At 44.6% G+C, this 25,128-nt stretch overlaps 1 protein-coding gene across 3 annotated transcripts in view; it reads left to right on the top strand.

Annotated features, from left to right (window-relative positions):
* The window catches only part of SLCO3A1 (solute carrier organic anion transporter family member 3A1), a 154,902-nt gene that overhangs the window by 5,742 nt on the left and 124,032 nt on the right, over positions 1-25,128 (top strand). For all 3 annotated transcript variants that reach the window (XM_026104349.2, XM_064517206.1, XM_064517205.1), the window contains exon 2: positions 20,401-20,866. In XM_026104349.2, coding sequence (XP_025960134.2) covers positions 20,401-20,866 — 466 coding nt within the window. The remainder of the gene's footprint in view (positions 1-20,400; positions 20,867-25,128) is intronic.

The following is a 25,128-nucleotide window of genomic DNA, read 5'->3' as shown; positions in this document are numbered from 1 at the left end:
CTCAACTAGCTCTTTTGACTACATTCACATTTCTTTTCTCAGAAGCCTTTTGATGTTTTTAGGGTCTCTAACTGCAGAATGGAGGAGAAACTGGATCCAGCTCTGGATTCTGATGCCTTTGGGCTCCTGAGGGGTTCAGTGGGGAGCGTGGGACTGACTTGTTACAAAGCTTGTGCTACAAATTATTAGGAACTACCTCTGATCCAGACCTAGGTTGGATTTTGAGTATCAGGAAGGCTTGTGAGTAACTGGCACACATGCTTTGGTTTAAAACTTTCTTTTTCCTGCTCCTAATAGATGACGTGGTGTAGGGAACTACGTGTTTATCCCTGATATTATATGCTGTGTGAGGTTTTTTTTTTTAAAAAAAAAAACTGATTGTTTCTTGGTTAAATGGATTTAAGGGCAAAATGCATTTGTTTCTATAAGGGTGTGGACTGATCAGTTTTAGCACTTAACTTTTTTATTTTTAGCAGAAAGCTTGGTGATTATCTGTTTTCTCTAAGGGGCCAAGTGATACTTGTAAGCCCTGCAAGAAAGAGCAGTCTCTTATAGAAGTGTTATGATCCATCGTAAAACCAATGTCTGATTTCTTTTGGCCTGCCTTAGCTTCCAAAATCCTGCTGGCAAGTGCTGTGTGCTGATGTGATAACCAGGTCTGAGGTTTAATGGCCTGCGGTATTAATGCAGCTGAGGTTTGAAGGGCTTTTAAATTAGATGACAGAATGCATTGGTTTAAAGGTCTGTTTTGTCCTTGCTTAGTAACTTTATGCAGTGACTATTTAAATAGCAAGAGTGCTGTAGCCCTGTCCCATAGAGGGGTCAGCTGGACCCTGTTCCCTCCCCTTCTCTGCAAGGGAAAAGAGATATTCCCTTTTTCCCAGAAAGGGGTGTTCCTCAGTTTGCATGGACTTTCTCTTATTTTCAGGCTGTTGTAAAGATCCAAAAGCCAGGCTCTGTTCTGCTACAGCAGTGTAAATTTATTGCTTCAGAAGGGTTATTCTGCAATTAATCAAGAAGAATTTGTCCTCTGTGTATAATAATATAAAATGTTTCCTTACTTGTTCACTCCTTGGCTTCCAGTTATTCCTTCATGGTAGCAAGATTAAACAATGGAAATATTATTTAATGGATGAGGTTGCAGCTTGTATGAGTTAGTGTAGCTTTGTCTTCTGATCAACACCAGATGAAGCTGCAAAGTGATATTTCTTAAGTATCATCCAAGAAGGTTTAAGTAAACACATGATAATACTTTGTACCTTTAAGGGCTCCAGTGAAGTTGGGAAGAATTCATTCTTCCTATTGCGCAGGGGGAAAACATGGGCCACTGACTTTGATTTACAAGGTTTCATTATAACTCTGCAGCAAAACCAGGAATAGAAGCCCAAGAGTCTCCTCTCCAGGTCACCTTGGTGAAACCACTGGACTCTGTCTCTTCACAGATGCATATGGCAATGCAATTAGGATTGCTTGCTCCACTGAGTAAAGATTTCATGCTGCTGCACTTCATACACTATCAATAAAATCAATAGCGATAGTGAACTGTTTATGGAGTTCCTGGAGTGTCTGGCACTTCCCATCTGTGCTGGGAGAGCTCTGCCCTGGTATGGGAAGCGCTCTCTAAGTGCTCAGAGAGGTGGTCCTGCTCTCCAAGATGTTCCAGTTAAGTGGATGGATCAAAGTCTGGAAAAAAAGGAAACATTCCGCTTGCCCAGATTAAGTGAGGAGGTTGTGTGTGTGTGTATATATATGTATGTATATATATGTATATATACATATGTATGTAGACATGAAGGCATACAGCACAGAGATACAACTAGAACTGCCCCTCTTCGCCTAGCCAAGTCTATGGAAGACCCGAGAACAAAAAGCATATATGTGTGTGTGTGTGTATATATTTATATATGGGTGTGTGTGTGTGTGTGTGTGTGTGTGTGTGTGTATAAAAAACACTCCAGTTAGCAACTTTCTCGTTTTCCAGCCTCATTCTGGATTTTTGGTGAATTTTTGCCTTTCGAGACCTCAGTATTTATTACTGAACTCTTGATGTTGGGCCCCTCTATTTTGGTTGTTGCATGGTACCCACTGTATTGAGGTTGCCTATCTATAATTAGGGCCGTACTGCAGTAGTGCCTGAAAGTACTCAATTTTAAGTGACTGCTTGCAACATAAAAACAAAATCTGTATTTCAGGGTTGGTCAAGTAGTTATCATCACTATTTATCATTGTTATTTATCTTCGATGGTTCAAGAAAGAAAAGCATCTTTGGTTAGATTTTTTTTTTTCCCTTTCTATTTCCTCTCCCCTCATACTATCCTTTCTCCTCAGTAAGCAGCCAGCTAGTTTCCCTGTATTTCTGAACACCTTTATCTTTTTGATGCCTGCAACTATCTCATGGATGACTTTGGCATGTTTGCAGGTCCGGTGACTTTCAGATAAGGGGCTGCAAGTGCAGATGTGAGAGCCCAGAACCTGTTTTTTCATCCTACACCATGATCTGTTCTCTGGGCAAGGTTTGCTAGAGGTTTTTTTTTATTTTTAATATTGAAATGTCCTTTTAAAAAACTTACCATACTGCTCACCTGTATAATTCATAATGTCTTAGTTTACTGAAAGTGGAAAAGAACTTAAAATTCAGTTTTATGGTGCTCCATAAAATGACAGTAAAGTTTTTGAAAACCTGGATAATTCAGTTCTATTGAGGTCTTCGTGACTCACCCAGCATTGTGGTTTCTGAAGCAACTATGTCAGACTTGCTTTCAAGTTTTTGGTGCTTTGATGTTTTGCATCCGAATCCAACGTTTTCTCTAGTTTATCTTTTCCTTAATAAAATGGTAACTAAAAACACCACAAAAACTGAAGGCTTGGCTGTTAGGGAAGAGTTGTGTGGTGTGGGTGTGGAGGAATGTAGAAACATTTCAGTGGATGTAATTAAAAAAAAAAAAAAAAAAAGCCCTATGGTGGTATATTTCTATTCTCCACAAAAATTTGAATTTTTGGCTAAATTAAAGTTGATTTTTTTGGGGGTCCTTATATAAGAAATAGCCCTGAAGTGTGTACTGTGCTTGTGTATTTTAAGGTGATACTTAACAGTTTAATGCCTGCAGTATCTGATGAAGTGATGTGGAATTGCTTTACAGCCTTGGTGCCAAGCAGTAAGTGATGCCCTCTATTCCTAAAGCAGATGAATTATTCTGTAAATTTACATCAGAAGAAAAGTAAGTGTTTTCCCTGAAACATGTATTAGATCAAGCTTTGCACATTCTCAGCTGTCAGGGAGCACCTATATTCAAATGTAGCTTGGCCACAGAATAGCAAGAAAAAGAACCCTATGTTTGCTCTTAGTCAGGATTTTCTGTGGCGCTGATGGATATTTGTTTGTCAAATCAAGACAGAGCTTTAAGTTTTGTGACTGTAGCTGTAGATTTCTTTCATTGCTTCAGTTCTCCAAGGGAATAATAGGGAATGAGAAAAATACCCTCCTTGAGAGGGCTGCAACCGCTTATGGAGAACAATGAATGCTCTTTGTTTTCTCCCATGGAGCTTTAACAGGAAGAGTGCTGCAAAAAGGTCACTTGGGAGGTTTTTGGGGTTTTTTTCCCCCTGAAAAGGAGGATGTGAAATAGCTGCTACGTCTTTCCACTTCTCACCTTTGTGCAAACGTGGGTTGGTACGGCCTTAGCGGTAGGCCAGAGCGTTGCTTGCTGGTGTTACGATGCTGGAGGCCAGACCTCATGCTTTGGGCGGAGGGGATCTCAAAGGCAGCAGGAGGACCAGCCTGTGTTTGGCTTGGTGCCATGAAAGGAGTCCCTCATGCCTCTCATAGCAGAGAAATGTGGAGGGAGGAGAGGGACAGAAGTTACAAATAGTGACTAGAAGAAAATGACTTTGAAACATATGAAGTAGAAATGCCCCAGTGATATCCTGTTCATGCCATGCTAATAACTTGCGTTTGCCAGAAAGGTGCTTGCTTTTAATCCTAACTCGTTTTTGGTGTTGCATGATTTATTGAGGTGCCAGATCATGGGTAGATCACTTCTTTCCCTGTTAAAGAGAAACAGAGAAATAACGATATATAGCTGGTCTTCATTTTTCAAGAGGAAAAACTTGAGTTTGGATTTCCACTTTTCCAGTCTTATGGCTTGGTTCTCGGCTTTCCTCTGAGCTGCAGGCAGAGCTGAGTTGTCACGGCTTAGCAAAAGCTATTGCTTCTGAGTCATTCTTAAAGCTTCATGTTTTCTCTTTAAAAGAGTATCCACATTGCTTGGTGAGATCTGCACTGCCTTTCCTGAGGCTGTGGGTCCTCTAGCGCTTATCACCTGGTTTGCTCTCAGTTTGGAGACCCCTTGAACAGAGGGAAGCGAAGAGCCTAGTTCCCCTGACTCCAGTAAGGCTGAACCGTGAGCATCTTTCCATCGGTTCTCCGCATGCTCTGGTGAGAGCATGCACCTCTGGGTATGAACTGAAGTAAAATTTAATTGTGTGTGTGCACAGTGATGCAGTCTGCAGAAATGGTGGCTATTGGCTTGTGTTGGGTAAATCATTTTCTCCTTGTCCGAATCCTCTCTGTGCTTGGTTCCCTGTCACAAATTGTTTAGGTGTGCCACTAACAACCGAGGAGGTTCAGCCCAAACCAAAATGCTTCAGTGGAGGGTGTAACTAATACTGTGTGCATATTCCCCCCCCGCCCCACCCCTCCTGCTGACATTGTCTGTAAAATTTAGTCACTGTGGGAACGAGCCTCACCATAACCCATGCTAAGTGCTGCTGCCTGTGTGACTTGCATAGAGGGCACTGGGCATATAAGCCCTTTCTAAGAAATAGTGGGCAGCATTTGTTAGGACTTACCAGCAAAAGAAAACTGTGTTTTTGTTTTTGCCTTGCTCGATGTGCGGGCCAGAGAGCGGTTAGCTACAATGGGCCTTTCAGCCTCTACATGAGATCCGCACTTTGTTTCCTGCTGCATATTGCTAGTTATAATGCAAGCCCTTATGTCTGAAGTTAGTGCAGCTGTTGGCTAAGCGACAGTGGCTTTAATTGAAGGCATGCCTTGTCTCGGGGTGCTTGTTTGCAAAGGGCAGTGATATTAGTTTTAGTAAGATCAGCCAGCCTGGGGGATCGAGCAGTCGCTGGATGCGAGGTGTTGGGCAGTCCGCGTGCTGGCGGCCCTCGGCAGCGCTCCTGCGGGCAGCCCGCTGGCGTCTTGCATCCTCCAGCTACAGGGCGCAGAGGAGCGATTTGGCCCTGAATTTGTATTTCTGTCATCAGAAGGTGGAATCAAATACCTTCTAGCTAGCTTGAGCCAGTGGGTCACAGTGCTACAGTCTAGGCTGAGTTTTGCTCTTTGTTTCTTTTGCTATAGTCTGTGATATTTAATAAAGAAATGGGGTATCAAGGGAGCTGGCATGGGGTTAGCAAAAAGCCTTCCCATAGGATTTGAGATTCAAATCTACCAACTTTAAAGAACTTGAGGGCAAAGACTGAAAAAGGAAGACTTCAAGTATTCCACGGAGCTAGATAAACTATTTGCTTCCCAGAGCTCATTTGCTCAGTTGAGGCCACTTCTATGCTGACAGATCTCTGAATGGATGGATTCCAGAAATGGCTTGAATTATTTGGCTATTGAAGTCAGTCCACACTAGCAAACCACATGTTAGAAGCATGACTTTGTGTCTTTGGTACTTGTAGTCTGCTGTGCAGTTTGCAACCAGTCTCTAGACTGCTGGTCCTGTACAGAAGTCTAGTGTCTAGATGCATCAACGCTGCTCTATTGCTCTTGCTGGCTCCTACAGAGAAGGCAAAAGTGTCAAACCTCTAATCAGTGCATCTTGGAACCACTCTGGGTTTATGGTTTAGCCTGTTATAGCTGAGATGGTGTTTATTGATGTGAATCATTCAACTTAATTCAAAGCCTGACAAACTTTTTTTTGCCAGATTTTCTAATGTTGCCACTACCTTATTTAAATAGGTCCCTAATGAATTACTGCAGTTGCATTTAATGGCTTCTAGGAAATACTGGATGCAATCTCCAGAATTGGTCTATGCTGTGCTTTCAGATGCAGATTGCAAATTCTGGATGTGGATCTCTGTATGGTGCCTGGGGTCCCTGGTCACTCTCTGGGTTTTTGAGATGTTCCTACACTAATGTGCTGCATCTTTGTTATTCTGTGGGCAAGCATGCAGCGAACAACTGGTGGGCAAGAGAACAGCTTGGAGGTGCATCTGGGTGCAAAGCTCTCTGCTTTCACTGTGTCACTGGGACTGTGGTCTTGCTGTCAGGAGAAGCCAGCCCATTTGCATCCAGGATGCAGTATTGCCTTTCATTTCTTTAGGGTCAAGGCTTCAAATGAGTTAAGGCCCTTACATAGTTGGGATAGTGAGTCAAGGGAGGGAGAGTCTGGGAAGAAGGTAGAAAGTTAGAATTTAACATCTTGGGGAGCTCCTTTTACATATGAAAAATGTCCTTCAGGTGGGGTTGTGGCAAACAGTCATTATTTAGCTTCATTGAATTAGTGAGTGGGTGTTTTGTTGTGTGTGTGGGAACCACAGTGGGTCAAGGAATCCATATGAGGTTGCATGGCCTCGTGTGTGTTCTTGTTTGTTTTTGTTGTTTTTTTCCTCCAGACTGTCTTATAATCTCCCATCTCAATACTTGTGTATTCCCACCTTCGCATTGACTTGCTGTGAGATGGTGTTACTACTTGATGGGGATGCTGACCAAAATGAACAAAAATATTCAGGGAAGGGCTTGTGGGAAAGTGGGGTCTGCTGGTTTAGTTAGAGCAGCACCTTTTGGCATGAATGGAGTTTATCAGATTACTTTGATGTAGAACTTGGCCAAAAAGTTTTGGGCTTCAGTCAGGTGTTTTACTATGAAGCTTTAAGGTGTGGGATCTCTCTTTTTAAGAGATAAGCAGAACTCTCCTGTACTGGAAATGCAAGTTTAAAGTAAAATGACCTTTGTTTTCTCCTTTATTTCCCCCCTGTGGTGCGTAGTGTATAGATTCAGACACTTCCAATTTGATTCTCAGCATCCTGATTACACTCGGTATCCAGACAGCGTTGCAAAATAAATTTGTGGCATGCTTCCAGGATTTGGTGTCAGTGCGTATTTCCCTGCCCTCTCCCTCGCCCCTGCCGCTCGCGCACAAGTGAGAGATTAAACAGCGGGGAACAGCGACTCGTTTCCTCTGAGCCAATGCTAGCTAGGCAGAAGCTGTTGATCGTGACATTTTGGTGGGGACAGATGACCCTTTCTGCCACACATGGGTAATATTTTCAAACTGGATTCTTCCTTTGCACTCTGCTGTCCAGAGCTGTCATGTCCGAGCTGACTCCCTATATCAGTCAAGACTGATATTGGTGCCCAGAGAAATATGCTTTCATTTGAGCAACGTGACGTGGGGCAGACTAAGGAGAGGGAAGGCAGTTTCCCCTGTGGGGTGATGGTGTTGGCTAAGCAGCAGCTAATACCTGTAGCTTTTGGTGAAGATGCAGACCAAGAATTTGGCAAATTTGGATTCTTTTCCTGGCTTTGTCGTGGACTTCCCAAGCCCTCTTTGGGCTTTAGCTCTCTGTCAATAGAATATACTAATGACAATATTGTCTGGCTTCACAGGTGTTTCATGGGCTGGGATTGTGGGTGTTCAGCCTGTAGGATGACGGTAACTGGAGTGAAAGAGTTACCATGGCCAGGGCCCTGAGTCAGGTCCCTACCTGCTATCATAATAATGTCAGTAGTATTAAATGAACTAATGGGCTGGTAATTTTGTACTGTCACACCTGTGGTTGGTCTGTGGGGCTTCATCCTTCACCCTGGGCTATGGTGCAGCCTCCTTGCCATCCCTTCTTCCTTCTCACCATGCCCGAAGCCACTGGGTAGAGGACCTAGCCCTTTGCTTTCTGAGCCTTCACAGGAAAAGAACTATTTGGAGCTGCTTTACTTGCTCTGACAGTGATGGATTTTAAAAGAGCCTGAGGCTATTATTTTTCAAAGACACTTTCTGAGCCACACTCTTTGACGAAAGTGACTTATTCTAAGTGTCTCTTTGAAAATGGGACTTTTGTTCCAAAGCAGCTTAAGTGCTTTCGAAAAATCTCCTTTCCCGTTATTGATTGCAGTGGATTGCTTTACTGCTGTCTAGCCTTGTTCAAGCAGGCCAAATTTAGAGCCTAACTGTTATGTACCTGGCTAATAAATGGTATTACAATTAGCACCTTTGGAGGCAGGAACCATGGAAAAGTCCAGTGTAAAGAGAACAAACTTCATGTAGTAGCTGTCTGCAAAGGATGAATGAAGAACTGTGCGAGGAAGGGAAAACAAGGGTTTGAAATGGGTGCAGGCAGTGTGTGAGTGGATATGGAGCCAAAAAGAAAACTTTAATAGGCCTGTGCTGGAGGACAAAAGATGTAGAATAACAGGTAATGAGATTGAAGAAAGCTCCTTCTGCTGGTCAAGCTGTCTGAGTTAATTTAACCTGAAGATGGCCTGATATTTTGCGCTTGCCTGTTTTCCAGCTTCCACCAGGCAACTTGAAGGACTGGGAGCCTTGCTGGGGTTCTCCGTGGCCAATTCCCTGGGATTGTCCCTCCAGTACAAGAAACCTGTGCTCAGGGGCTGTCGGGACCACTTCACTGAGATGCTGGTGGTCTGCCTTACTTGACTTAATGCACGTGTCTTTGCATTTTCCTTTGCTTGCTGCGTATCTCCAAGTAAACCTTATGCCTTGCTCTGAGCAATGAACCTTGAGAATGAGATCCCTACTGCTAGGGAGAATATTCCAGCTGCGCATGCACCTCTTGCCCTGAAGGGTCTGCCATGCACCTACAAAACCCAGAGTAGGTGAAACCAGAGATTGAGAGACAGTATGAGGAGAAAAGAGTTAGTGCTTGTGTTAGACTCAGTAACCAATTGGTTAGTGCTGCCATCTGGTCTGGCTTTGTACTGAACAACGAATGCAAAAACCATTCCCCCTCTGCAACAGCTTGAATTCTGGATTCTTCCCAGAACTTGGGATGCCCCTGCTGTAGGAGCAGTACTACATGGGGCTTCTCTAGTATTGTGCTTTTACCCACCTCACACTTTGATAAATAAGAGGAAGAGGTGGTGACTTCTGTTTTCCTTCCATGTGTTCATTGAGTTTTCAGGGGGTCTGGTGCTCCTACAGTGAGGGGATCCCATCAGCTGCGGTTAGGTGGCTCTCCCAAGGCAAGGGCTGTCATTAATCCTGCAGGCACAGGGGTGAAATTCAGCCATCTGTGTGTACAGCCTCAACAGATGCCTTTGCCTATTGGCTTTTTGATAGCTCTCTTCATAGTGAACCCCAAGGAACAGATCTCTCATCATCTGGTGAGACATTTCATTCTCTGTATCTCTTTTACAGAAAATGCATTGAGTCTGAGTGGGATTATGACAAGTTTGCAACTTGAATCTAGATCTCCCAATTAACTGTTCTTAAGGCTATTTTTTTTAATTCCCTGTATGTTTGTGTATGTATGTTATTTCAAAGGTGCTTTTAAGTCACCTTCTATTCAGGAGAAAAGGGACTTTCTATCTTTGTTAGGAGTGGTAAAAGAGAGAGAGCATATAATGGTATGGGATATGAAGTTGAATGCCTGAGTTGAGATTGGGGTTGCCAAACTTAAGCACGCAGATGCCATGAGCCTGCCCTTCACAACTCCCACCCTGTTCTTCACCCAGGATATGTTCAGATAATAACTAGGTTCTCCAACAAGAATAGATTTAAGATCATCTTCAAGCCCTGACCTGCTGTCTGTTTACACCACAAATCCCCCTCCACTCGTGCACTGTTCTTCAGCAGGATGTCTGACAGCAGCGGGCACGCGGTCCCCATTCGTACCTTTTGGCTCTGCACTGAGACAACATGGAAAGAGAAATGAGTAGTTTGCAAACAGCTTTGTAGGAGGGTGTTACTTAGCAAATAAGCAGGATGACATGGACAGCTCTTGTGTAGGCTGCAAGGTGCGAGGGGGGGGTAAGCAGCTCACATGGTGGTGGGACACGCTCAGGGTGTTGTTACTTAGATGTGAGAGAGACCCTAATTGCAATGGCAGATGCTTAGGATAATTTGGTATTTCTCTTGCAAGTTGTTTTGAAGTGCTGTAGATTAACAATGTGGCACGGGCATTTTGTTAGTTCCCTTTTAAATAGCTTCCTTCCTCCTATCACTTACTAAGTCGAGGTATTTCATGTCCTGGTTGAAGAGAAATGCCTCTGACTTCTCCTTAAGCCGAGTTCCTGTTTGCTGCAGCTGGGCACCCTTGCTGCAGGGTGGGGAGTGCAGCGCTGGAGGTACCAGCAGAGCCCGAGCAGATGAGGAGAAAAGTGGTAGGACTTGTCAGAAAACCTCCTCTCTCAGTATATGGCCTTTATATAATCACCGTTGTCCTCCAACCATGAAAACTGAATTCAGTTTCCATCAAAGCTTTTATTAGAGCTGCTTTAGAGTGTCCTGCATGTGTCACTTCTGCCCTGGCTCTTGCCTGGCAGTGGAGAATATTTCAGCTCCAGAGGCCTCTTGTCTTTATCTGCGCTCTGGCATAACTCGGATGCAACCCTTAGCCCTGAATTCAGCTCTTGATCGTAAATTAAGATAATGTGAAACCCTTTTGCACGACAGGGTTTCTCGTCAGGCTTGCAGTATGGTTTCTGCTGTGGTTAGTAGCTGTTGTTATGATGCTGTCTTCTGTGCAAGCATATAACAAAGTGTGCTGTGTTAGAAAGTGTTTTATTAGAAAAATAAACTGTGCCTGTTGCAGAGACCTGGGCCCATGTGTAAATCTTATTGCTGCTCCTATCTGTGGTTCTGTGTCTGAGTTCTCGTGATGTTATAGGAGCCTACACTTAAATTGTTAAGAACAATTTAAAATGTTCTTAATCTGCTTTGCACAGTGGCTCCCTGGTAGGGAGGGGGGGAGGAGTGGTTAAAAAAAAAAAAAAAAGCCATGTCTGAACCAAAGTTGCCCAGTCTGCATCCCCATGGCTGTTTACTTTCGCAGAACCAAGTGGAGGCCCCTTTTCGCAAGCCCCTGCCGTGGAGCCCTTATTCCACGTGGGATTCCTCATCCGTGGTTTAAGTGTACCAGTAGCTCTGTTGCTGTGCTTTGGTTTTTAGAGCACGCAGAATTGCAATATAGGTTTGGGGTTTGCTCCTTTTCATGTTTATGATGATATGCATTTTGCTGCCAGTGAAAATGACATAACATTTAAAAATAAATAAGGATTCAAATATCCACCGGGTTCATTATGTTTATGCTGCTAAAGAGCAATGCATATTACAAATGGATTCTGGCACTGGATATATTTATGTAGATATCTTGTCAGACAAAAATATCACATGCTTTTGCACATGGTGAGGTGAATCTTGAACAGCTGGTTTGGAGGCAGAAAGGTTGTAAGGACCTTCAGACTGTATGTGAAACATTATCATACACTGGGACTGAGAAGAGTATGAAATGCCAATCTTGACCATACTGCACATCTGTTTCAGGACAGCACAAAAAGCCTTCAGATTTTGTTAGGGAAGTTCAGTGTGGCCTGATGCTCTGTACCTGTGTCTATTTTTGAGCTGTCAGTGCCTCATTACGTAACTTTTCTTAATAGAAGTGAGGGGGTAGATTGCAAATAACACCCCTTACCATCCTTTTGTTAACACCTCTCCCCTTAAAATGGAGCAGTGCTTCTTTTCTTCCTCGTGGGAGGCAGGGAGAAGGTTCAGTCCTGGTGTGCCATGCAGGAGCGCCTTCATCTTCAGCATTTTCTACCTAAGGATCCTGCAAAGGTTAGGTTTTGTGTTGCAAGCCTGATCTGCATAGGTCCCACTCTTGCTAGACTAGTAGAAATTACGCTTAACTTTGAGATACATGTGACTTTTTTTAGGGTCTACCAAAAAGCCTCGCCATCTCCTGAGCTTCCCTAAGATGCTCATCCTCTCTCTGGTTGCTGACAGGGAGAAGCTATGCTGAAATGAACTGTGGGTTGACCTTATGTATCAACTCCTGACCAGACTGGCTATCTTCCACAGATGCAGACTGCTCTTTCCTCTTTTTGCAATATATAATTAGCATTGCTCTGAGTGTGTCTGGTGCCATGGCTGTGACCAAGCAGGAGGGTTGCAGGAGTGTGCTTGCTTTGTGCCCTGCGTCAGCTTAGGGCAGGTGGCACAGGATGCTGAGATTACTGAAATATGGGGAGGAAAAGTCAACTGATAAACAGTGAGATATGAGAGATGGCCAAGATGTTCTTGGCACGGTGCCAGAGAGGAAGGAAGAAAGGATGGGTTGTCATAAACTTACACCTTGCCTTGGCAACAAGGGCTATGCTACATCCCTTGCTGCATGGTATAATATCCTTTCTCAGGCCACTGAAAACTTTGACCTTAAATATGTACTTATTTTGGAGCATGTGAATAATCTTAGAGCCAGTCACCAGAATGTAGAACAAGTTGTCCACCTTGTTTGGTGGAATGAGGCATGGCTGGGAGCTGCGGGCTCCTTGTGGCACCAGCTCAGTGCCTCGCAGATTTACCTGCAGTGGCCTAGAAACTGCGTAGGCACATGCAGCAGCAGCCAAGCTAATGACACCCTACTTCTCGGCGGTGGTTCAGCTGCGGTGTCTATTATTCCCGTCATGTGAATGCAAACTTGTATGCAGGGAGAACTACCAGACTCTGAGCAGAGCCAGCTTGGGTGTGTTCGTATCACCACCCTTCTTGCTTTCCTTGACTTTAGCATGCCTGAAGCCAGCATGGGTGTCTGCATCAGTGGTGAGAACATCCCTTAAGTTTCCACTGACTTTATTGGACGAGGAACGGTGTTGAACAAATGATCACCTGTGTGAGAGGGGCAGCCCCGATGCCCTCTGTACCTTGGCAGGAAGGATGCAGTGGGGTGGGCACTAGCAAAGAGGGCACTGGTGCCCACGGATGGGTTTCTGGACACGAGGCAGATCTCTTCCTCACCTAGCAAAGAGTCAGTGCCTTACACTGGGCATCGCAGCTTGCGGTCAGCTGCCTTCCTTCCCAGCCTTCCTGGGTGGAAGGCGTGGTCAAAAGGTAACGGAAGTGTCTGCATTAAAAATAGGCTCAGCCACAAATTATCATTTAATGCTGAAACTGTGGAGCAAAAAGATGTCAGAGTAGGGGATCAGCATCATTCCCTTGGGCTTTAAATCTGAGCATGGTGGCTGTGCTGTCAGCTGGGAGGGTGGGCAGGGAGAGGGACGGTGTGTGGAAACACGGGTGTATGGGGAGGCAGGTTGCCTCAAGTGGTGGTTCCTGGGATGCCCTTCGGCCACCCTGTGTCGTTGCTGGACGAGAGGGCAAGCTGCCATCTGAAGAAGTGGGCCTGGCGTATTGGAACAGACACTTTGTTCCTGCAATGATTGCTTTGGCTTTTCGAGGAATCCTGTGTTTCCCGGCTCTGTAATGGAGACTGGGAGACGGTTCTCATTTGTTTTCCTTTGGGAACATAGTTGCCATGCAATTATTTTACACCCTGTAGCACTGCAGACATGTCGCTTCAAGTCCAATCTCTTACCACATAACTGAGAAAATGTATTTTACATTAAAAAGAAGCCTTTAAAAAGGCCCTTCAGGCATAAAGTCAATGTGTTTTCTATATATAACCCTGTATTATTAATACAATGAACTTATCTCTAGACTCTGTGGGTGAATATGACTTGATCATTGGAGATATGAACAATATGATATTCATTTCCAATGCACCATGTATCTGACTGCATAATGGTGCCCCCAGCCTTAGATTCATTTCTTAGTGCTAGAGTGGGGTGACTGTGTGAGGCAGGCTTGTGGATTGCATTTTTGCTGAGCATTAATATAAAATAAACAGCCTATAAAGAGAACAAATTTACCTTGGTTCAGAAATGCCAAGATCTATAGATCTGGGGCAGACAAGAATGATGAATGTGAGCATGTGTTATTGAAATAAGCCCAGAACAGCATGACGAAAGCTTCCCTGGGTTTAGTTATAGGCATTGCAATAAAGTTGCTTTGCTTCAAAATTTCAAGGTGGTGATTGATGTGTGTGTGTAGGTCATTTGTCACTATATGCATTATGTGGGATCACTTTCCCTTTTCAATCATTGAAGAAAATTTTAGAGTGGACTTAAGAGGCTCCTTTAGCCCTTGTGAATTTTAGTTTTTGAAATCCATGGAGACAAAAGTGTGTGTGTGGATTTCTGTGGCTCTCAGTGAGGGAGGACTGTGGCAGGTATATGAGTTTGCACATAGCTCAAGCATGGTAAAGTGTTTAATTACTGATGGTTGCTGTATGTTAGGTGTTCTGCTCACAGAAGGGCAGAAGGATGCATTACCTGTTTTTAGCTTACACTGGTCCAGTTGATCAGTCTGGTTTAAACTTCCTTCTGAGGAGCGTGAACTTGCAAAGTGCTGATAGCCATGTAGTCCTGTTGATCTCTGCAACGCTGTAGTTAAATCTTAGTGGAGCTGCTCTTTGAGACTGGGCAGGAGGTGCCTGCTGTGGATGAAGTGAAGAACCTGCTGAAGACGGAGGAAGCTTTTATAAACAGAAAGGCGGTTCCTAGGGAAGGGGATGACATGAGTGAAGGCCTTGAGACACAGAGAAAGGCAACTGGGCTGGCAGCTCTTTGGTGCTGTGCACGGTGGTATGGCTAAAGCACTTTGCAGGCTGTAGCCCCAATGGCCTGTAAAGGACTGATCTCTGAGACAGGCACGAGGGCATAAGAGTGGGCAAGGTAGAGCTGACTTTAGCAGCGGTGCAGATCTATATGAGGCTGCAGCTTTAGTGCTGCTGTTGCCGGCTTGCTGGGACCTGGTGTTTGGTGTGATTACAGGGCTAGCTTTACCTCTGCTCTCACGCCTTCCCTGGACGTGTCTCACTTCTGTGGGAGGTCTCCTACAGTTCCCTTTTTGGGGTAAAAGCCTGTGCCTCTGTCACCCCTAGGCACTTGGCCCGTGTGTGGTGTCTGCATGAATTTCACTGATTGGTTTGAATAGCTTCCTGGTAACTATTTTCATCTTAGGGCAGAAAGTGTTTAACTGGATGTCGTCTTAATCTATTCTTTCCAGCCACGGCAAGACATCTATATAAATGGACAGGAGTAAGGAAATAGCAGCTTCACAGCTGATAATGTGGGCTCCTGGGGTTTCCTGTTGCGTTTTGGCAGGAGGTTGTCCATCCAAAGCCGTTTGCCACCGTGCCCCTCTGTTCCCCGTGTCCCTGCTATTAACCCGACCCCCATGTCAAGCTGGACCCCCGAATGCTCGACCTGGGCTCGGCACACAGGGCCTCTGCTTGCAGTCCTCCCAGCCTTTTCATATGACATCAGTATTTTATGGGGAGGTGTCATGTCTCTTGCAACATTTATATAACTCTCACTAAGCAGAGCTGGTGTCTGGGAGCTGTGATTGCCGATCTGCTGGGGCACAGGCTTGCGATGGAAATAAGGGCAGCAGCACTGTGCTCTGCTATTTGGTAGTAAAAAGGGCACGGGGAGGATCCTGTGCACAAACTGGAGCTGTTTAGTCAGGTTGTAAATGGGAACGTAAGGAGTTCAGAGATGTGTTTGTATGCAGGAAGCCCCATAAAAATAAGTGGGGTAGAGGAGGATGGAAGAATGGCTTTAGCCACAGGCAGAGGCTGGTCTTGAATAGATGCTGATTGCTTAAGAGCAGGTAATATCTCTGCTGTGCTAATACTGATATTGTAGAAGGCCTGTATATTTTTAGGTCATAGCCAATGTCAAAGCAAGAATTTGGGCTGTGCCATCTCCTGCTGCTGCCACCTTGGGCATAACAGAGTTGTTCCTGGTGTTTTCTAGTTAAAGATCAGCATGTTGACAGCTTCTTTCCCAGCCTTCTTATTTCAGCATTTTTTTTTTCCCTGTGACCATGTTAATGTTTTGGAGGCTGCTCTGCTGGTGTCAGCACTTCATACTGTTTCCTTCTGGATGCTCGAGGCTGATGTGATGGTTTTGTTCTTTTGGGATGCGTTGCTAACCACTGCGGCCCCGTGCTCCTTGCACCACGTGGAAAGGGCAGAGGTGGTACCGTGAGGTGGCAGGGCCAGGAGGAACAGCGGTGAGGTGGTCAGGCTGGTGGAATAAGGAGAAGGCTGCCCGCTTTGATTGGCTGTGTGGGTGTTTGCTTTGGGTCCTTCTCCTCTCCTTTTGCTTCCTTCTCTTAGCTGAAGCCAAGTAAGAAACCATTAGGGGTGGAGGGTGAAGCAGCATTGTAGTTTAATGGAGCTTGAGTCCCAGTTTCCCTAACTATGAGCATTTTAAGCTTATTACAAAAGGAAAAGAACTGAAATTCCACAGAGATAAGAGCAGAATAAGAGTGAGGACTTTAGGGTTTTATTCCTGGTTGTCACCAACTTACTATCACCAGTCACTGCTAACTGCATATAGAAGCTGCGCAGTTTTCTCTGTCTGAAATGCAGCTGTCTGAAATCTGACCCTTGTAAAGCGTGGAGCCAAAGTGTGTTTCTAAACACCAGCATGTTTTTAGCTGCTTGAAAACATGCACAGTTCAAGCCTAAAATGAGGCAGCAGAGTTGAAATGTGGGAGAGACTTCCAAAGCTAGTTGGTACCTGTTGGCCTTGGGAAATCGCTTCTGCTGGCTCCCAACCTTTCAGCCTGAATTGCACCATCATAAATTAATTCTGTTGTCTGTACTTGTTTCATTACTGTGTGGCTCTCTATGCCTCAGTTTACACAGCTTTATTAAGTAATTATAAGTTTCCTGTCTAGCTGCAGCTCAGAAATGGGCCCATATAGTTGTAATTTTTGCATGCTGAGTTATTTACTCATGTTGGAGAGACCCTCTTCTGCCTGACTTGGGGCTTGTGGGCACTCCGTTATAGCCACATGCCTTGGGGGACGTGCTGGAGGCTGTAGCTGGGTGTCAGGAGGGCAGAAGGAAAGCTATATTTACAATGCAATCCTCAAATACCTTTGTTTCACATGAGTACAGTGTTACCGGCTCTGAACATAGGGCCTTGAGCTAATGTCTTGGTCACAAGTGATCTCCAGTTGTGGAGATAAGAGAGAAGGAACTTGCTGATATTTCTAATATTCCTTGCGTCTTAGAAACTGAGGGTTCCCCTTGATGTGAGCAGGGATCAAAGCAGCAGCAAGAGCTTCTCCAGCCTATTAGCAGAGCAGGGGAGTAAGATGGGCATTGCTTGCTTCCCAAGGGAAGTCCAAGGAGTCCTGCTTTTCCCCCACCTTTGAAATCAGTAGCGTAACTCCAGCTGCCTTTCCACGGCAAGAGGAGCAAGCCCAGAGCTGCCAGCACTCAGAATTGTTTTCCCGGTTATTTTGATGGCTGGTGCATTGCAGTTTGCCCATTTCTGTTTCCATAGCTAAAAGTTGTTCCTGAAGTACCAATGCAAGAAGGGGGATTTCTGTAGCTATGGGAGAGGCCTGGCTTTGCACCTCTTAGAGCTGGCTGGTATATGGTGTGGCTGAATGCTGGGGTCCTAGCTATATGGCTGAGCAGACCCCCCTTCTAGATCAGACCTGTGTCTGCCCCACTCTGCCTGCAGCTCTTGGTGTGGGGTTGAGGGCACTGCCAGCGCCTGCTCCTGCAGGGCCTGGAAATGCACCCTACGGCTTGTTCTGGTTGTTCCTTCCTTCCTTGGCCCATCTCCTGCTGAAACAAGGAGCTGCTCGAGATGCACTTGTGCAGCGGGCACGGCAGACCTCGTCCGGCAGCTGGAGCAGCACGCTGATTGCCGGGTCAGCTGCGGTGCCCGGCACAGCCTGCTTGCGCCTGTTCTTCCTCCGCGGAGGCAACAAGTGAGGGGTGGTTGCAACAGAGCCGATGCTGTAGCTGATGAACCCCGCTCCATCAGTTGAGCGCATGGTGGAGGAGGCAGCGGTGGCTGTGACGCACTTGGTGCAAGGTCATGAGTGCTGGGCTGTAGCTTTGGGCAGTGTGACCTTGGGCACATCCCTCCACCTTTTTGTGCCTCGCTTCAAAAATACGAATGAAATGTTTTAGAGCCATGTCTCTCTGCGCCTGCGCAGCTCTGCCTCCCCGGCTCCCACGGAGGGTCGGGGCCGATGGCATCTCCGTTAGATGCACGCGCTGATTGCCGAGCGTTGAGCGGTGTGGCCGAGCTCGCCAGGGCGGGGACAAGGTGTGCCGTCGTGCAGAAGGGCAGAGTTTCCCCGTGAATCCCAGCGCTGTTATGTCCAGGCAGGTGCCGGCACCTGGTGCTTCGGAGAGCAGCGGCCCCCTCTGCTCTGCCGTGCCCGTCTTGCTGGCCAGCGCTGCAGTGCTGGTGCGGGCAATAATTATTGCTATGGCTTTGTCCTCAATGAGTTTTTCTTTGTTACTGCACAGTTCAGTTCGGTTCGTGGCTCTCTAGTGGGGTAGGATTATGGCAGCAACGTAAAAGGACAACTGTCTGTGTGAGGCGAAGGCTGAACTTTCAAAAATGAAAACAGTCCAGTTTTGTCAATCTGACTTATGAGGTTTGCATTTGGGGGGGGGGGTTTTGCTCATGCAAAGCAGAAGTAGATTGTTTCCATTTGTCATTGTGTTGCCGATAGGGCTGTCTTTGTCCGAGCAGCGCCCTGGCTTACCCTGGGAGAGGCCAACTGCCCCCGGAGAAGAGCTGCTGTCAGAATACTTTAAAGTCAGTCAGAGTGGCTCCTGCTTCGCGAGGTGTATCAGCAAAGATTTTCCGTGCCTCCAGTGGGAGGCTATTTTTATTCTCTCCAGGGGCTGCCCTCTCTTATGAGGTCTTTATCACATTTTTTCCTGAATAGAGGAATGTGCTTGTTTTAGAACAACCTTAAATATATTCATCTTCTGCAATCTGAAAATAGAAGACACTCATTTACCTGAGGTAAAGTTTTTGGCATTTTTGTGGCATGTTCAGGATGATATATACATATATATTTATTAAGGGGACACTGCTATCGACATGAGAATACACTGAGTTTTCTCCCTTGAGTAGGGATGACAGCAACTGAGGTACCTAATGTTTCATCTTCCTGTTCTGATCAGTGTTTTGACTGTTACGCAAAACTCACGTATATGTTTCATTGCACCATAAAATCAAGGCTGGAAGAGATCTCAAGGGATCAGCTGGTCCATTTTCCTGCCCTGTGGCAAGATCAGTCATACCTGTGTCATTGCTGGCAAATGCTTGTCTATGCTCTTTTAGACCTCCAGTGACAGACTGCAGCATCTCCAGGCAGCATGTTTCAGTGCTTCACAATCCTGAAGGCTGGTTTTCCCCCTCCAACGTACCTTGTATTTAACATGAAGCATCTTTGTTGCAGTTTAAGCTTGTCACTTTTTGTCCTGTCCATTTTGGACACACAGAAAAGGTCATTCCTCCTTGCAGTGGTCTCTTAAATATTTGAAAACTCTGTCCCTCTTTCTCATTTTTGTGTTAAATAATGCCAGTTTGTTTCTTTCCTTCTTCATTGTGGTTTTAAATCTTTGATGTGAATCCTAATTGGCCTGTCCTCTCAAAATTATTGTGTAAGTAAAGATCCTGGGTATGAAGTAATCCACAAACAGTTAAAGCCATTTGATCAGCCTTTTATTTATATACTTTAATAGAAGCCTTCTATGCTGGCCAGATTGCCTATTTGTGCATCACTGTCTCAAACTGACTTCATGGCCTGGTGCTGAATGTAAGCCAAATACCCACAAGGTTTTCTGCTGCTTGGTTCCTGCAGTTAATTCAGAGAAAGATCAGGTGCCTGGCATGACGCATTTTTTCGTGTGGTTTGTGCATTGGTTCTGCTGGAAAGTGCTTGCAATGTGAAGGCTGTGCATTCAAATTGAAATGTTAGGCTCTGTTTGGGCTCCCAACTATGGAGTCCCAGCTCTCTGTAAGCATCCAAAAATATATCGATGGATTCAGGAAATTTGGGAACTAGCATGTGCTCAAACAGGTGGTAGGCCATCAAAGGTCACTGGCTATTAGGACCTTCTTATGTGTCTGCATTTGAATGGGCAGATCATACCATGGCATTGAGTATTGTACTGGGGTTTAGATGTCCTTGGCATGTAGGTGTCTGGGTCCAATGGAAAGTCAAAGAAATATGTGATTTAAAATTCTCAAGCTTTCAAAGTGGTACACCAGGTCTTGATACTATGGCATTCAAACTTTAGGATGATTGTTCACATCTTGATCCTACCAGTTTCATCCCTGTTCTGTAGCGCTTGTTTCTGAAGCAGCCCTAGCCTGAACCAAGAAATTCTCTTGTTTCCTGTTGCAGGTTTTAACTTGGGCCCCTCCATCTCTGACTGTGAAGAAAGGAAGGGAGGAATCCATCGCTTTAGCAGATTGTATGGAGAATACAGGTTGTATTCCTTGTAAGTAATTGTCTATGGATTTCTCTGTTACAGGTGAGTGTTTTAACCACGTTAGAGCGGCGATTCAACCTTCAGAGTGCTGACGTGGGAGTCATCGCTAGCAGCTTCGAGATTGGGAACCTGGCCCTCATCCTCTTCGTGAGCTACTTTGGAGCCCGAGGACACAGGCCACGCTTGATAGGATGCGGCGGGATAGTCATGGCCTTGGGCGCCCTTCTTTCTGCGCTGCCTGAATTTCTGACCCACCAGTACGAGTACGAATCGGGGGAGATACGCTGGGGGGCTGAAGGGAGGGATGTGTGTGCTGCCAACGGGTCCACCAGCGACGAGGGACCAGACCCGGACCTTATCTGCAGGAATAGGACTGCTACCAACATGATGTACTTGCTGCTCATTGGAGCACAGGTCCTCCTAGGCATTGGTGCTACCCCTGTCCAGCCCCTGGGAGTTTCCTACATCGATGACCATGTGAGGCGGAAAGATTCCTCTCTGTATATAGGTAAGACTCTCTGAACTTCTCACAGACTGCTCCCGAGGGTCTCCTTGCCTTCTGACACCTTGCTCTTGTCTTATTTGTTTGCCAATAGAAGTGATGCCTTAAGGCCTCTTCTGTGTGCTTGTGAAGGCAACTTGACATTGGTCTCTCTATACCTAACAGTCGCAAACAATGTGTCTTGCGGCTTGCAGGGAAGCACAGCGATATTTTCCTTTTATTGTAGCACTGGCAAAGGTTGACAGCCACAGTGATTAGTGGACAAATAGAAAGATGCTCACTTACTGCCTCCTGTTATTGTATTTGCCCGAATTGCTTTAAATTCTGATGGTACTGGTCGCTTACGGATGAGATTTAGCTGCAGAATTTCCAAGTAGCTTGAGATCAATTTTTTCTATTCAAGCTACCCCAGTGGCCTCTCTTCTGGAGCTTTTGCCAGCATCTGGGTGGTGATTGCTGTATAACGAGACCAAGAGGAGGTGCATATCTTGTCATTACTGCCTTCGTACTTTAGCAAGCAAGTTCCTATTACGGAATAGGTGCTGCAACCTGGCATGTTGTGGCTGGACCTCAGATAATGTGATCCCTGTAATGGAATGAGATGCGGAAGCTGGTGAGGTCTATTTTGAGACACGGTGAGCCTGAAGTTGAACTCATGACTCTGATCATGTTGCAAAATTATTCCAGAGGGTTAAGATATGAAATGTCTATAACTGGGGTAAAGTTTTCTTAGCTTATGGGGCAGACCCCTTTGCAACAGTTTTAAAGAGGATGCTGTGGGCAAAATCATTCTTTGAAAAAACTTGCTCTTTGAAAAAAATGGCTTGGCTCATTCTTCTTTTTGCAGGACTTGTCACTAGATAAATGGCTTCAATGCAATAAATCAGTGAAGCATGTGCTGCCATTCATATGTTCCTTCTGCACTAGTTAGTATAGTTTCTTTTCTAGTAACTAAAACTGTCCACTTGTCTCTTCATCCCTTGCTTGACTTTTCACTGTCAGACAGTCGCATCAGCTTTTGTTTTTTGCAAAGACATTTTTCTCAACTTCACAAGCATAACTGAACACAGCTGTGATATGGCCATAGCCAATGGAGCCGAACAGTCTCACTGACTTTCTGTGTGGTGGTGTCTTGGGACAGCATGCAGGCCTTTTGGAAAGACTTGACTATACAGACACTTACGGCAGTCTTAGGTGTTTTTCTCCTCTACTTAAAAAGGTTCTTCTACATATGCAAAGTGTGTCCATGTCATCTTGTAGTGAGCATAAAATCACAGTATTTCAGCATTTAGCTTTGTCCGTGGATCCTTATTTACCTACACTTCACTCTGTAAGTGCTTGTGAGGGATCCCCTGGATAGAGCAGGATGATGTATAAAATACAGGATACTGTACAACCCAAAGGTGAATAATGAGACTAAATTCTTTGAGGCAACTTTGCAAACACTGTAAATGATGAGCTAGATTTAACAGTGATTTTAAGATTATAATGAAACAGCTGTATAGAAAATGAGCAACTTTTTAATCAATTCCATGGGCATCTTTTAAAGCAATGCTTCATTTCTCAGAACAGGATTGAGGAGGGTGCATGTAAGGAGCATCAGGAAGGGTGGTTCTCTCTCTCTCTCTCTTTTTTTTTTTTTTTTTTTTTTTTTTTTTTTTTTCCCTGGGTACATTTACCTTGCATGCTAAAATAATTTCTTTAAAGTTGACAATTTCATTGTAGCTAGGAAAATACTGCCAAAAACTATTTCTGCTTGCTCAGGGTTTCTTTGTGATTTTTCCTTCAGATATTATATACTTCTAACCATATAGGTTTCCTTTCTGCAGGCAGAGTAAGAAAACAAGCATTTGGGGGGAGTTTGCTTTACTGGCTTTAGCTATGAAAATGATCATTTGTATTTCTAGCTATGAGTTATGGGTTGGAGAAGACTGTGTGCACATGCTGACAATCAGCCATAGCAATAATGAAATTTAATATCTGCCCCGTCCCAGCCTATCTATCACATGTAGGTTTTCAGATGCTGAGTGATTGATTGCAGTTTGATGTAAGAATTAATTTGGTTAGCAAAAACAAAAGCTAACAGGAAAAAATGAACAGGAAAAATCTATTTTGTGAATGAATATAAATGGTGAAGAAGCTGGTGGAAGTATTCACAAACCGGAGAAGAGATGCAGGGTGAAAAGATGATGTAAGGTCAAACTCCTCAGTTTAAAATGTTTGAAAATTATTTGCTCAGATTTATATTGAACTGAATATTTTTGTTGATGTCATCAATGCAGTTTTCAGCAGAAAGTTGGCTGAGCACCTTACCCCGCTCATTCTCCTCTGTTTCACAGGGGAAATAAATGCAGAGTGTATATTGTCACTGTGCTACACTTACCAGTTTGCTTTCTCGTAGCAGCATGCTCACTCAGTAGTGTCTGCTTCTAAGGTAACTAAATAAAGCATTTTGCGGTAAATTCCTTCATTTTAAATTAGGAGTAAATTTGGTGTAGGTTGTTCCCTCAGGATATAAACTCATCAGTAACAGTGGTGGTAGTCTGGACAAGCTTTCCATCCTGTCTGGCTGCTATTATGATCAGATTGACCAGTCAATGCCATCTTCAGAGTATTGCTGAGTTCAGGTGCTGCATTTGGGCTGTATTGTAGCTGGGGGGAAGAAGTCATCTCTTACCTGACAGTTAAGTGCTAGTAATAGTTCACCTGCAATAAAAATGCTCGTGTCCCAAGGTAGTGAGTTGGAAATAACTCTATATACTGAGGATTTTTATTTCCTTCCCTTTGAGTTGTACAAGAGTTGAGTGGAGAAACTTCATATAATATCTAATATAGTCTTTCTGAAGAAAAAAAAAACTACCTCTCTTTGTAGAAGTGTAAATGTATGTATGCAGAAGAATGCAGATATGCATACCACACAATTTTTAAAAAGTAGTGAGTGAAAGTATAGTGAAAGCAGACAGCATCTGTAGAATATAATGCATTTCTGGCAGTGAAGTCCATCAAATTCTGCGTGTTGTGGCTTCTTTGCAATGACAGACACATGTGAGATGAAGAGCAGTCTACCTCTGCCATGCATCCTTTGAAGTCAGAGGCTGTTCAGGTTTGTGCTGTGCCAAGGAGGTGGGAATTCATGGGGTTTTATAATTAGAGAGATGGGGAGAAATATTATAAAAAGATATCTCTGTGGCATGGGCTGCCAACATGTAGTTTCATGTTTCTTGAGCTAATAGCGGATACATTAGATTTTTTTTTTTTTTGATGCCTGGAAGATTTTGCTACCAAACTTGAACAGATTCTGTTGCTGTAGTAACCAGCCCTAGGAAAAGGGCTGTGTTGTGGTAACTGAGGGCAAATCAAATCAAAAAGAAACATGCACACAGGCATGCACCAAAGGATGGATGTTCAAAAGAAAACACATTTGTGCCATAACACAGAGAGATAGTGGGGCCATGTCTGCTCTCACTAATGATGGGAAATGTATTCTCCTTCCACTTCAGCATCCAAGATCCTGTTCAACACACAAGCTGTAATATTGGTAACAGCAGCCAAAGCTGGACAGAATTCAGCAATTTTCTTAGCTCTTTGAAGCTGGGAAGATCTTCTGTTTTGGTGCTGGTTTATTTGCTTGCTTGCTTATCTCAATTTGTATCTGCTGTCAGATATACTGAAGATCTGAATTCCTATTAACAGGTTTTGGAACAAGTAGGCTAATGATACCTGTGTATCTATCGGTGTTCATCATTTTGAGTGGAGGAATTCCTCCCTCCTGCAGATTGTGCAGGGCTCGTTATTGCTGCGGCTTCAGTAATGTCAAAGGATTCCCTCAATTCGTGGCATCGTTTATTTTAGAGGAGGAAAAGCATGTTGAGGACTACTTACTACACAGTTCCTTTCTTTACCCGCTAATGACTCACTTGACATTTTCCTCTTTTCTTGAGTTGATTTTTCTGGTGGGTCTTGCTGAGTTGAGTTCTATTGAAATCTATGGGGACTTTGTTAGGAGGGGGATCAGAGGCACTGCGGAGCTGATCTGGGGGGGGGGGGAACCCGACTCTGACAGTGGTTATATGGATCTGCTGACTCTCAGATGAACAAGAGCTAGCGAGTGTTTTCTGGTCACTGGAGTGCCCACATCGCTCTCGGCAGTGGTTTGTGTGCTCGGTTATAGCCAGTGCAGTAATGTGGTATATTAATGTGATAATGCACCTCCTGGACTTCCTGTAGCATATAACATTTACTGTTAAAAGTTGTTGTGCCTTGTCTAG

The sequence above is a fragment of the Dromaius novaehollandiae genome, chromosome 10, assembly GCF_036370855.1.
Source record: "Dromaius novaehollandiae isolate bDroNov1 chromosome 10, bDroNov1.hap1, whole genome shotgun sequence".
In the NCBI taxonomy this organism is placed as follows: Eukaryota; Metazoa; Chordata; class Aves; order Casuariiformes; family Dromaiidae; genus Dromaius; species Dromaius novaehollandiae.
The sequence above is the reverse complement of the archived record's forward strand: the minus strand, read 5'-3'. Positions and strand labels throughout refer to the sequence as shown.